A 14730-nucleotide genomic window follows, 5' to 3' on the forward strand; every position below is an offset into this window, starting at 1 on the left:
CAATGACTCTTGAATAATGGCATTCGTAAAGTCCTGAAATATTAAAGCAGTCAGTTTACATTCCAAGTTAATTTGATTATTGTATTAAAGTGGGGCAGATTTGCTGTTTGTACACAGATTTCAGGCAGTCACATTCCCTCTCTGTCTGTCCCTCTCTGTCTGTCCCCCTCTGTCTGTCCCCCTCTGTCTGTCCCCCTCTGTCTGTCCCCCTCTGTCTGTCCCCCTCTGTCTGTCCCCCTCTGTCTGTCCCCCTCTCTCTCTCTCTGTCTGTCCCCCTCTCTCTCTGTCCCTCTCAGCCAAAACTTACAATAATTTTGCCGTAGCGTTAACACTAGAAAAATACTGACCACCATCCTGACCACCTTACACTAAACGACTGAGATGATGCAAGCGCGACGCAACTCTCACAAAACTCTCATGATTTTATTCCCGCATTGGATATTTTTCTTCGACAGTGAAATCGCTTGAAAAGTCGTTTGCTGCAAGTCCGGCATTACAGTAGAAAAAGGAGAATTTTATTTAACGAGCACCAAGACTGACCATTACATAAGAGAGAAACGCTCAAGGCACCTGATAACCCGTCAGATTCTATTAAGCCAAAGCCATTTCAAAAGGAACATTGAAAATGAGGTTGGATGAGTTATGTCTGTCGGAGAAAGGTGTCGGCAAAGAAAGACAACAAATGAATCCATCCTTTCATGAGCGCTGCAGCTGTCTATGTTTGTGTGAAGGACTGTACAACTCAAAACATTCGCAAGCCTCTCGTCTGATCTCTCTCTCTCTCTCTCACGCCCACTCCCTCCAGCCGTGAATTATGATATTGCCTTGTCCTAATCCAAATGATTCAGTTTTATTTTACAGAGCAGGAACAATGTGTGAAATGAGCTATATAATCAATACCCCAGGTTTGTAAACAGCTTAAATTCTCCAGGGCACGCGGTTCTTTACTCCATACTCAAAATAATCTTCTCCCTGTCAGCACCAATGGAGGAAGCTCTCGTCTTAGGACGTGTTTACAAAGTGCAATTTACCACAAATAAAATTACGCCACACCACCGTGTGCATGCATTCATGTTGGATTAACTCGGGATGAGAGTATGATGAAATATGTTTATTGACTGCCTTTAAGCACAGCGAGCCTCATTCCTGAACCCTCCCGACTCTTTTCTGAACACAAAGATACAGTAAACATCTACAGCTGCATGTACATGTTTGGGCACCTCAGGCCAAATTACATAGTTTGTTGATTTTTTTTTCTAATGGAAAAAGTAAACACAATCTCTGCAGCTTTTCTGGAAATATTAATGCTCAATTAATTCGTTTAACTTAACAGAAGAAAATTAAATATGAATTATGGCATGTGTTCTGGACACTCTTGACGTCTTTCTCAATAGGGCTGTTTAGGCAGGTCAATGATTGTCTTTAGGAGTTATCAGCTGATGATAATCCCAGAGCACAATATATTCTCTGACTCTTTATACCTTCTGCTAACATTCAACAACCATGGGCTCCTCTAAGCAGATGCCTGCGGCTCTGAAACTGAAGTTAATTGATGTCTACAAAGCAGACAAAGGCCATGAAATGAAATAAGCGCTTCTAGTTTGCAAGTTCAACTGTCTGAAATATCATTAAGAAATGGCAGTAAAGGAGAAACCACAAAAGTCAAGAAAAGACCTGGAAAACAAGGAACGCTATCAGGTGCTATCACTGCTCATATGCTGGTCAACCCCCATATGACCGCAGGGACCTGCAGGACGGTTTAGCTAATAAGTAAATAAGTAAGTAAGTAAGTAAGTAAGTGATACTTTTTTAATCCCACAACCGGGGAAATTCCACCTCCACATTTAACCCATCCGTGAAGTGAAACACCACATACACACCAGTGAACACACACACTAAGGGGCAGTGAGCACACTTGCCCGGAGCGGTGGGCAGCCCTATCCACGGCGCCCGGGGAGCAGTTGAGGGTTAGGCGTCTTGCTCAAGGACACCTCAGTCATGGACTGTTGGCCCTGGGGATCGAACCGGCAACCTTCCGGTCACAGGGCCAGATCCCTAACCTCCAGCCCACGACTGCCCTAATACAGGAGTGGTGGCGCCCTGTTGCACTTGGGGGAAGCTTAGGGGTCGGACCTATTATGCTTTGAGTGTCAGCCAGCAGAATAGGGAACACGGGTGCACAGGTAGATGGAAGAATTAATTCCATTAAATATCTGCAAATTCTGGGAGCAAATGTGCAAGTGTGATATCTGCCAGTAGAGGGTGCTATAAAGAACTGACTTGGAAGGGTGTCTCAACTTTTGAGACTAATTACTACTAATTACTAACTAATTACTACCATAATTACTATTTAGTTTTTCTATATTTTAGGTTACTCAAATATACATTACATATGCATTAACATTTGCAGAAAAAAAAGGGCTGAATCCGGTTTTCAGCGTTCCATGTCGAACCGTGTCCGTGTGGGAGCACACAGGGGCACACAAACTTCGGCTTACTGTAACTTCCTGTGTAGGACAGATTCTCTTAAGATTCATCAACATCGCAAGATAGTTTGTATTCATGTGCGGACGCTGACCAGCCCAACCAGTTTGTAGAACTCCATGTCCATGAATAACCGATAACCACAGACATGCCAATTCCTTTAGAGTCCCACAGCACAAAGGAAAAGCGAAGGAATGGCTCGGAAAGGGTGAACAAATGAAAGTTAAAAATAATTCCACACATTCACACTCATCTCATTTTATTCCACTGGCATCAGCAGTGTCATTTGCCTCAGGCCAGACTTTGGCAGACTTCTGGAGTCAACCCACTCAGACCTCCTGGCTATGAAAGTCTGACATGAGGTTTGATCCAATGGACAGAGACCTTGCTGTCTGAATTCAACACCGAACCAACAGACATGGTCAGGCAAGCCACAGCATCTGCAAATAATTGTGGTCCTGAAACCCATACGTCTCTTGATCTGTCAGAAAGCTGTGAATACATGACTGGAAATTATTGACCTCTGGCCAGTGTCAAATGCACAAAGAACGGACAAGCCCAAAGGTCATAAGAGGAAGAAAAAGAAAATCTTGAAATTGTGCACGGCAAAACACTGGGCATGTACAATCATAAAAGGCAGATATTCATTCACAACATGAAGGCAGCGATAGTTACATTTATTATTTACTTTAAAATCTGTGTTGTGATTTTATGATGGAAATAATGTGGGCCAGTTCAGTATATGCAAAAATGTCCCAGCTACACCACTGAAGCAGAGCCAAACAAAGTAGTGCGAGCAAAGAGGGGAGGAATGAGTGAAATGGACTCTATGTAGGCAGGTCATATTATGAGCCAGCAGTGTCCACTCTATAAGAAGGTTATCTGGCTTTTATATGGCAACATCTTAGTTCTTATACATGTTACTGCTGGATTTGCATTCTGTGGCTGGCTAAACAAAAGACTGGACAGATAAGTTAACTTGATACACACACACACACTATTTTATGTATATATATATATATATATAAAAACTTTAGGCCAACCCCATTTTCAACCCTCACCCCTACCACTTAGGCCTACCCCTAGTTTTTCACATACACGTCTAGGGGTAGGGTGTCCCGATTTTTGTAGATATAGAGCAGCAGGGCGAAGTGTTCGGGCTACATGGCCCTCCAAACGGAGGTTTTTCTGAGACACACTCTAGAGTGTTATGAGAAGAAGAAGAAAAAAAAAGAAAGAAACATTTTCTCTGCTAAAAGTTTCTTCATAACAAGCAAATCACTAGTAGTATGCTGATGTCTTGGTAGCTAGCTAGCTAATTTTCCCGTTCCACCTTAAATGGTGCAGCGGTTACATTCCGGTGCCTCAGGTGTCAGAACTGCTCTTTGAAGGCGTCTGATGCCCTAAATGTAACTAAAGCCCAGCAGTGAGGAGCTGAACTTCCCCCTCCTCTGCTGTCCCTGCAGACAGGCAGGGGCGCCTACAGAGCGGCGCTGGTAGCCGTTAATGAAGTGATGCTCTTTTTATTTGAGGGTTGTGCCATTTCATAGGGGAACATTTCAACCAATACCCCTTGTAACTCAGTTCCAAGGGGCAAGATGACACTCGAAAACAAGGGGTAGGGATAAACATAAGAAATGGGATTGGGCCTTAATCCGTGTCAATTTCTCAGACTTGAACAGAGAAAAGAGAACCGTTAAATCTGTATAAACAGGAAAACCCACATCAACCTTATGACCTTTTAGGGTACCGCTTACGTAGGCACTTCCCAAGATAATCCCTGCCCGGTTTACATCTAAAGAAGATTGTGTGTCCACATTAGCAAGATTAACTTAGACAGTAAATATGGATTTAAGATTAACGGGGCTGTAACGTCCTCAGTGAAAATGTTGTCAGAGGAGGAACGACACCCAAGACTTTTGTTGCCTACAGAGAAATAGGAATAAGAACTGGTCATAAAAATTCATGAATGGTGCACCCCTGACAAAAGACTATCTGCAGTGGAAGGGCTTCATTAATCATGCCAATAAGCAACAGTCTGACACAATAATTGGGCTCGGACTTCATAAATGAAGCTTGCTGTGCGTATGTGCACACGTCCGAAAAATATGTTGGTCCAAATGCGCATATAAGCATTCCCGTTACACGACGGTGCTGCGTACCCTCAGTAAATATGGGGCTGATTGGAGGACCGGGTCAGACAGAGTCACACACAGCCTCTGACCGCAGTATCAGCCCTGCTCAACCAATCAGACCTTACGATCGTCCATCAGACCCCACAGTCAGCCAATAAGACCCTGCCATTTCTCCCTGGGCCGGCCATGACCCTCCCATTAGCGCTGCTCACTTCAGAGAGACAGGAGAAACAAGACAACAACAAAACGTTCTTTGCCTAAAGCCATACGAGCGCGAAGGAACATCGAGCCAATCTGTGCCTCGCACTGCAAGCCACAGTTATTTAGATTTACTCGCTATTGAGTTGCACTAGTTTTTGCCTCAGGCCCACTTGAGCACAAAGTGAAGTTACCTTTCTACTATCTGACTGAAATTGTAAAATTAATAGCGTGTTGGAAATGTGTTTACAGTGCAGAGAACTAATGGTGCTACAATGCGTCCTATTCTCAGTCCCAATGAACTGGTGAATGACGAAGAGCTGACTGAAAAGTTGCAGTAAATTTGGCTGCTATAAACAAGCACTGGTCTAAAATTCAAAATCACTTCAGGTGAGAGGAATAAAAAGGCACAGTGAAGCGTCAACCTGAAAGCTGAAATTCAATGCATTCATTCTGAAATGCCACAATCGTTTATAAAAGCATGACGGACGACGCGCTCGTTCTTTAGCCAAAATGGGATTCCTCAGGCTGCTCTCAGACACAAAAATTGGAAAACAAACAAAAAAAGAATCCGTTTTTATTGTCTATTTTCCACTATATCGTGAATAGCTCCTTAAGCTACACTAACAGTCACATGCAAAAGATTAAGCAACCCAGTCAAATTACATATTCTGTACATTTTTTTCTTTTCTTTTTCCAATTTAGTCATATCCATTCCCACCCACTAGTTAGCAGTGCTGGACAGTAACTGAGTAACTGAGTAAATGTAATTAGTTTCTGTACTTTAGTATTTTTGGTGTATCTGTACTGAAGTTTCTCCATTCTGGACTTTTTCCTTTCACTCCACTACATTTCAGAGTCTAATATCCGACTTTTTCCTCCTACATTTTGAGAAATCTGTCATTCCTTTTGGTTTCTGTGTGTATAAAAACGTAACATGTCAAAACGAAAGAAGCGCAAAGCCAGAGCACCAATCATGGCCCAGCGGTCACTTTGTTTAGAGCTGGTTTTGACCTGTTGGTCATACCGACCCAGTGCAGCACGCGGTTCAACGTCAGCGCAGCAGCGTAAAACTTTGGGAGAGTCTGTTCAACATAAATGATGAACTAACCTAACTTTGTGTAAATAGAGCTCAATATAGAAATATGTCCACATATGCAGTCGAGACTGACGCGGCTTTTTTCTGAATTTCTACAAACACCGTTTCATTTTATAGTAAATTAGTTTGGGCTGGTTTATGTTTATGAACAGAGGCTACAGATCAACATAGTAAAGGAGCTCATCTGTGATCCTGAGTTTAAAGCCAGTTTTTATTCAACTTAAACTTGGAACTAAGTTGCATTAAGTTAATTACTCTTTTAGTACTTTTACTTTTCATTCTTAAGTACATTTGAAGTACTTTTACTCAAGTGGAGGTCTAAAGGGAGGAACTTCTACTTTTACTGGAGTGATATTTTACCTTATCTCTGCTTTAACTCAGGTACATGATTTATGTACCTTGTCCACCACTGCTAGTTAGGACTCCCCCTACCACACGACACCACCAGTGCAGAATGTACTTAAACTTTCCAATTGGCAATGTAATGAGATACAGCCGTTTACACGATTATTATTCTTCTATTTAAAGGATTATTTACAGGACTACCCTTGTTCAATCGGTTAGAAACCATATACAGAATGGCCTATTCCGACCGAGCCATTAGTCCGATTCTTAGGCTGCGTATAACCCTGGCTAGTGTTGCTGTTTGCTGTCATAACTGCTTTACTTTCTTATGTACATGGTAAGAAGTTTGTCTTCTTTTGTCTAAACACCACAGTTGCACTTACAAATGCCCAACGATTCATCACAGCTTGTGTAAATAAACCTTGGTTGACAGGAATGTGTTAACTGCCATCGACTACCATTAAGGTTATATTTGTTAGGGTTTGTGAAGCCAAAACTTCAGCCTAAGCTGGACGTCCTTCATAAAACAAGCCCGAAGTTCCAGCCTGTTTTGTTAGTTACTCACATAGAGCTGAGCTCGGAGCCTCTCGTCCTCAGTGGTGATTCTCTCTCGGAGCACAGCTCGCTGGACGCTGTCCTGAGCGGCTACTCTCTCCGCAGCCAGAATTCTGCTCACCTCGTCCTGCACCTGGGCCTGGGCATCTGCGTGGGCCTTCGCATACACCTGGGATCGCTCCTTCTCCAGCCTACACAAACACATGGCAATGACAGAGCTAAATGCACTGTGCCGAAAACATTTACAAATAAAAGCACAATCAAACAATCCTATAAAGACTCTTCTCCCTATACCCCAAGCCCTGATGCAACAGGTAGAGGGCAGCACCAAGATCAAGACAGATGTGTTGACAAAAGCACACGTGCACAACAACGGCATACGGCAGCGACTGAGAAGTTCCAGGTGTTTGTTTATTTATGTGTTTGTTTACTTGCGCTCAAAAAGGTGTCGGTGGGCGAGTGGCGCGTTAAGAGTCCTGGTAAAAGCCTGCCGAGCTCTTCGGAATGTCGAGACGGAATGTCCTGACTGTATGAGCGGTCACCGGGTTCGCCCAGTTGCTAAGCAACCTCCTCCACCATCAAGCAGGCGCCACGATATGCGGAGTAAACTCGGCAAGATATAAACTGTAATCTGCAGCGCTCTGTTTTCAATCAAATAGCAGCCGGAGTCAAAAAACAACGCTGGAGCCAAAAGGGATGAATGGGGGAAAATATAATTACACTACCTGAATAAACACCAGCAAGACGAAGGACCTACAAATACAGAGTGATGCACACACACATGCACAAAGACACACACACACAGCAATAGGTCAACCTACACCTCAGCAAATAAAAGGAGAAAGGGCAAATTGTGATATTTCGGTTTTGTTTGAAAATGACGCACGAGGGATGAGAGGGCAGAAGAAGGTTGGTGTATAATGTATATGTTTGATCTTTACACAGTTAAAAGACCATAGGCCATTAAAATACAAACGAAAGAAAAAGGATACAGCGATATATACCCACATGGTCCTCCACTGCTGTCAGGGGGTGACAAGAAGGGCAGGCCTGGGCAACTTCGTTAGTGTCAGCACTGCCCTAATCAACCACGTTTCCTCAGAGTTTCTTAAAGGGCTGCATATATACTTATTTATATTGCATATATACAACATATACTTCCGATAATGGCCATTCAATTTTATTTACACACACTTAATAATCCAATAACTGCATAAAATCATATTTTGTCAGTAATCTGATCAACGTGATTACATGCACTTGAGTACTCAGATACAGAGGAAACTCCAGGTCTACATGAGTCAGGCAGTAATCAGATTTCTGCTTTGCTACCAATAAACTCACAGAAATATTTGTTTTTAAACATCGTTCCACTTTACTTGAAAATATGAACATGCGTCATGTTGAAGATGAAGAATATTAAAATCCTTCGTTTCGCCAACCACGTATTTGGTTTCAGTGTCGCTTCAAAAGTGTTTTGCTGCGTCTCGCGGCGACGCTGCGCGCTTATTTCCGGTACCGCCGTCTGTTTTCACACATGCGCAGGCTAAGAAATCCGAAAGAAATCAGAGTAAGAGTCACAGCACTGAGAAATCTGAGCGCTGAGCTAAGATCCAGCCTCTTTATCAGATTTCTTAATCAGATTTCTGGACCTTACTCCATCCAAGAAATCAGAGTGTGCTGTTTACGTGACCATTTGAATACTCAGATAACTGCAGAAATCTGATTATGATGGGATTATTCAGCGCATGTAAACACAATCCTTGTTTAACATGACTTGGACCAACCGCCACCTCCACAGCTACCATCATCCTCCTAAATAAGGACCCCTCTCACTTCCCTCTGCTTTAAACAGCTGCATGTGCACTTTATTACATACATAATGAACATAGCCACTGTTTATCATATATCATAGTTCTTCTGAATAAGAACATACTGTTTTATAAATATATGTACATTTTATTAGCTGCTCAGTTCTTTTAGCTGTGTATGCACTTTGGTGCTCGATTGTAATTGGAATCGCATCCCACTGTATCCTTTGTATTATTTAGATACTGTTTGTGTGCCGTCTATTTTATGTCATTTCAGAGCAGCGAGGGTCCTCATTTGTACTGTTTATTGACCACACAAGCTCTAAGGGGCCTGGACCTGCCCCATCATTTTACCATGAAGCACTGTTTGTTTACTGAATTTAACATATTGGAAAACAAACATAAAATGTGTCAAGTACGCATTTTCCAATATATTAAACGTGGCAAGTAAACAGAAATTGTGCTCCAAGTCTGAGGCTGTGTTAACTAATTTCCACTTAGAGAAACAATCAAACATGTAATCTGAGCAGAGTGTTCAAACCGTGTGCATACGACTATATAAAACACAAGGTTTCCCCTATTGTTGACTGGACATGGCTGTTTTTCCCGAATAAGTATAAAATTCCGAATTTTTTCCGAATAAGTATAACATTCATTCCTTCTTCACTTCACTTCAATTTTCAGCTTTGTTACTTCACCATCTTTACATAACAAATAAACGCAGCAACGGCCTTCAAAAACCACATTACTAAAGGAAAAGAGTGGGTAAAATGCCTGAAATGACCACAGGCATCAGCCTTGAAGACTCGATTAGAGTAGTGGTTCTCAGTGGTGGTCGTGCAGGAACACTGCCCGACATGTGTTTCCGCATTTCCCTGCTCTAGCATGCCCAGTTCACCTGGGAAAGGGTTTATTAACTAGTTCATTAGGTGTGTTGGGAGCAGGGGAAACTCTAGAGCAGGGCAGCGGGTACTCCTGGACTGGGACTGGATTCCCAAAACTTGTGAAGCTTCTTAAGACAAACACTAAGAAGCCCATAACTATGTTCTTAAATGCAGTTTTCAAAATACTTAAGAAGTTCTCAAATATTTGCTATAATCATCATTAATGTTAATTAAAATATTGTTTTCTTAATAAAGCCTGTGTTGCTTTTTGGGGCTCAACATAAACGACTCAATACACCTCCTGAATTTGTATTAACTGTTATTTCTGTTATTTAGTTTAATCCACAAAAATACTGGGAAAATATCCTTACAGTGTAAATATATTAGCTTTATATTCATTTATAATCCTTTATAATGTTAATAATTTTGTGAAGGACAGTATTTTCTTCTTAATTTTTATGTTTAGTGTTTATATATATATATATATATATATATATATATATATATATATATATATATATATATATATATATATATATATACATATATATATATATATAGTCTGTATAGCAACAAGTAACAGTAAAAAAAACCTTCTTAAGTAAAAACCTTATTAAAGTTAATCTCTCTTCTTGTTACTTCTCTTTTTCTTGCATGCCTCGCTCTCCTTTTGCTGCTGTAACTCGGAATTTCCCCGTTGTGGGACTGATAAAGGAGCACCTTATCTTGTCTTATAGGGGAGAAACACCAAACCAAGTGTTAACAAAATTTAGCAAACATGAACTGGATGTGGTGGAAGAAAAGGCCAACAGGAAAAAGAAGTCCTTCTTGAAAAATACAACAATTGTGGGGTGACGGTCGAAAGCGAGAGACAAGGACGAGGAGCAGCACAGGCCGCGCCCATGTCTGATCATTTTAGGTGCTGACCTCGTCAACTCTTATGGCCCGAGACAAGTGCGAGGCTGTCATTAATTAATTAATTAAGAGACCCTTATTAGTCCCACAATGGGGAAATTTCACCTCTGCATTTAACCCATCCGTGAGGTGAAACACCACATACACACTAGTGAGGACACACACACTAGGGGGCAGTGAGCACACTTGCCCGGAGCGGTGGGCAGCCCAATCCGCAGCGCCCGGGGAGCAGTTGGGGGTTAGGTGTCTTGCTCAAGGACACCTCAGTCATGTGTTGTCGGCTCTGGGGATCGAACCGGGAACAAGGCTGGTTCCCTAACCTCCAGCCCACGACTGCCCCAAAAACAGCCACACCAAAAAAAAAACAGCCACACCAAGACAAAGTCATGAAGTCATAAAGTCATAAAGATAAGAACACATTTAAGAACATAACGTTTTCAAGAATAACACTTTCCCTTAGAGTTTTTCTTAAAAAAGGGTTAAGACAAAAAATTCATAATTTATTTATTTCAAAATCATAAGTTATTTGAAGAATGATAATCTATTTCCTTCAAAGAGAAGCCACAAAAAAAAAAATGCACAAAATGCACATTTAAGATGACTTTCCTTCTTAAGACACTTCTGTGAATATGGCTCCAGGACTGAGAACCACTAGACCAACAGGTTTAGCAAAGGGGATCCACGTCATTCTCTCAGGGATGCATGGAATGGTTTTGTCTGGTCACACCGCACCACATTTTACGAGCTCAAACCATGCTCAGGGTGTCAAAGCACTCAGCTAGCCAGATGTCAGCACTATCGACCATCATTACATTACATTTACAGCATCTGGCAGACGCTCTTAATCAGAGCGACTTACAATTTGATCATTCTACACAGGCAGGCGAAGGTAGTGTTAGGAGTCTTGCCCAAGGACTCTTATTGGTAGGTTCTTACCCAGGCGGGGATTGAACCCCAGTCTTCAACGTAGAAGTCCCAGGTGTTATCCACTACACTATCCCATCCCTCTGTCCCGCTGTAACACGCACATAAACACAAAAAGACACGCTCAGAAACGAGTGTGCGCTCAATATTTTCCCTTTCAGTTTACTACTAATGCAAACAGGACCCAAACAAGAGAGCGTTAAACTAGAATCTTGTTAAAACAAACTCCACTTCAGAAGCTCTGGATACCAGCTAGAGGACTCAAGCACCAAAACCTGCTCAGCATAAAAGTTAAAAGAACAGTTTGACTCACACGGCTCACACAAGTAGCAGTGAATTATTAAAAGTGGGCTAGGTGTCTCATTTTTAACCACGTTAGCACTTCTGCTCGAGCTAGCCCTTTAAGCAAAAGCCATTAAGAGGAAAAATCTAAAAGGAAGGTCAGGCCACAATGAGAACTAATGGGCAGAGGTTTGCGGAAAGGAAAGCAAAGCAAAACCTTGCTCTGGTCGGAAAGAGGGAAGGCTGAAACCCACGCCGCTGCACACAGGGATCAACAGAAACCAATGACGGAAAGCAAACGTGTCCATCTGAAACACTAATCGGGGAAGAGTTTGACATGTTTATAGAATGACACTGCTGTCAACATAAGACTGAGGTCAGCTGATGGAAATCATAGCTAATGGAAAACTTCATAACAGTCCAGGGAAGCTAGCGGGTACGGTGTCAGAGAACTCGCATGTAACACAAGCTGACGTCTAAATGTGCCAGCAATAATTATCTAGATGGACTCGACAGCAGAAAGTATAATCGAGCTAAAGCTGGGTTTTTTTGCTCGCTACTTATCACATGTTCAGCAAATCGCTCTCTCAGAGCTTCACATATAATTCAACAGCACAGCAGAGAGCTCCTCTCGTCTCCCTGATGCTCGTGCAATTTGGTCGTACAATTAGGAAAGAGAATCTTCGTGAATCAAGCCAAACCAAACAGTGGGATCCACGGGGAGAACATGTCGAATTAAAATAGAAATTAGGACCCGTTCATCATTTGTTGTGCCATTTTTTTTAAAGCAATCAGCTTGCAAACAATTTTTCATTCAATCTTTAGGGTATGGAAGTGAACTAAGAACGACAGGACACACAGTCCTGTGCAAAAGTCAGAGACCACAATTATTTAATTAATTTCCAGTCAAAATGGCAATACAGCACACAATTTGAAAAGAAAATTACACCGAGCATCAACAACTAAACCGTTTTTTCCGGTATTTAGTGTTCACCCTTTGCCTTCATTACAGCTTCCGTTTTTTCAAGTTTTTTATTTATTTTAAAGAAACGCTTATTGAGTGTTGTTAAAAGGAAAGGTGATGTAACACAGTGGTAAACACGCCCCTGTCCCAACTTCTTTGGAACTTGTTGCAGGCATCGAATTCAAAATGAGTGAATATTTGCAAAAAACAAAGTTTATCCGTTTGAACATTAAATATCTCGTCTTTGTAGTGTATTCAATTGAATATAGGTTGAAAAGGATTGGCAAATCATCATATTCTGTTTTTATTTATGTTTTACACAACGTCCCAACTTCATTGGAATTGGGGTTGTACAAGATTACCCACCTCGTTCAATCAGATAGAAAGTGTTTTCACAATGGCCTCAATCAGACGAATGCATTTCGACTGAGGTGTATAAACGGACGCATTCTATTCTGAGTTATTAGGGAGATTATTACTTCATTAATTATTTGCAAATCATCGTATTCTGTTTTTATTCATGTTTTACACAACGTCCCAACTTCATTGGAACTGGGGTTGTAAATAATCCATTAAATAGAAGAAGAATAACTACGCAAACGCCTGTATCTGATTACATTCCTTAAGTCCGTTCTGCATGTGCGTCATAGTGAAACTGGTCTGCAGAGGAGACGAAGTTCATGCTCTGATCTTCAAAAGACGGCGGTGGGACGGACGTCCAGCTTATGTGTCTCAGAACACGACGTCTTCCTCTCGGCCGTCTTTAATAAGGACATGTGAAGGACGATTTCCTGAGTCTGACATCATTTTAAAGCAGTTACAAACACAATCACTGCTCACTGCTGCTCATCTCACTCTGTCTGGACTCACGTGATGCTCGTAGTCATGGTAACGTCTATACTAAGTGGTTCTCCACGCATGCACGTCACATTGGATCTGATGATTTGCAGTGAGCACGTAAGAAGAGAGTCAAGTGAGAATATAAACAATCTGTAATGAATAATCGTAATGTATTTAATCAGTATGTAAACACGGACAACAAGGCTTTTTGGCAGCTACACATCCTTTCATGCACTTCTTTCTCTTTGACTTCTCCCCTCCTTATGAAAGTAGATTACCTTATATGTAGTCTCCTCAGACTCCCTATCTCCTGAAAAATTAATAACTTGTACTTAATGGCCGTTTTGACTGGAAATGAAATAAATGAAAAGCGGTCTTTGACTCTTGCACAGTGCTTTATATTGATGTACAATGTCATTAAGCCTTTTACTCCCACTCACGCACAAACACACTTATTTACCATTTCAGAACTTACCCTTCTCCTTCATTAATGCAGTGCCCTGCCACCTGTCAACACACTCCTCCTGCAATACATCTCAATACAAGCCACTCCTAACATGGATTCTGACACACTTGCATAACAGTTACCGTGCCAAACGGCTCCCCCAACAATGCTGTTTAAAGGTGGCATGCAATATTAATAAAGGAGAATAATGTCTGCGAATGCACGGGATGAATTTTTTAAATGAGACTTGCCCGGCCTGCTCCAGGACTGCTGGATATATGGCCTGTGCCTCTCCAGGACTACCAGACAAGGAGAGAAGGACCCGAGGTTAGTGGCTCAGGAAAAAGCCTCATATCGCAGCCCCAGAATAATGAATCAAACTAAATTCTACAATCTCTTGGCTTTTACTACGCAACATTTCTCCAGGGGGGCAGCAGAGAAATGGCGCAATCTGGGGCTTGCAACCATTGATGGGGTTGAGAGAGAGAGAGAGAGAGAGAGAGAGAGAGAGAGAGAGAGAGAGAGAGAGAGAGAGAGAGAAAGAAAGAAAGAAAGAAAGAAAGAAAGAAAGAAAAAAAGAAAGAAAGAAAGAAAAAAAGAAAGAAAGAAAGAGAGAGAGAGAGAGAGAGAGAGAGAGAGAGAGAGAGAGAACGAGAACGTGAGAGAGAGAGAGAGAGAGAGAGAGAGAACGAGAACGTGAGAGAGAGAGAGAACGAGAGAGAGAGAGAGAACGAGAGAGAGAGAGAGAACGAGAGAGAGAGAGAGAGAGAACGAGAGAGAGAGAACGAGAGAGAGAGAACGAGAGAGAGAGAGAACGAGAGAGAGAGAGATGGTAGAGAGAGAGAGAGA

General features: G+C 41.8%; 1 protein-coding gene across 4 annotated transcripts in view; it reads right to left on the bottom strand.

The window, feature by feature from the left end:
• Positions 1-14730, bottom strand: part of chchd3a (coiled-coil-helix-coiled-coil-helix domain containing 3a) — a 134097-nt gene that overhangs the window by 80828 nt on the left and 38539 nt on the right. For all 4 annotated transcript variants that reach the window (XM_037542588.1, XM_017711297.2, XM_037542592.1 and 1 more), the window contains one exon: positions 6827-7007. In XM_037542588.1, the coding sequence (XP_037398485.1) occupies positions 6827-7007 (181 nt within the window). The remainder of the gene's footprint in view (positions 1-6826; positions 7008-14730) is intronic.

This window comes from Pygocentrus nattereri, chromosome 1 (genome assembly GCF_015220715.1).
Source record: "Pygocentrus nattereri isolate fPygNat1 chromosome 1, fPygNat1.pri, whole genome shotgun sequence".
Lineage (NCBI taxonomy): Eukaryota > Metazoa > Chordata > Actinopteri > Characiformes > Serrasalmidae > Pygocentrus > Pygocentrus nattereri.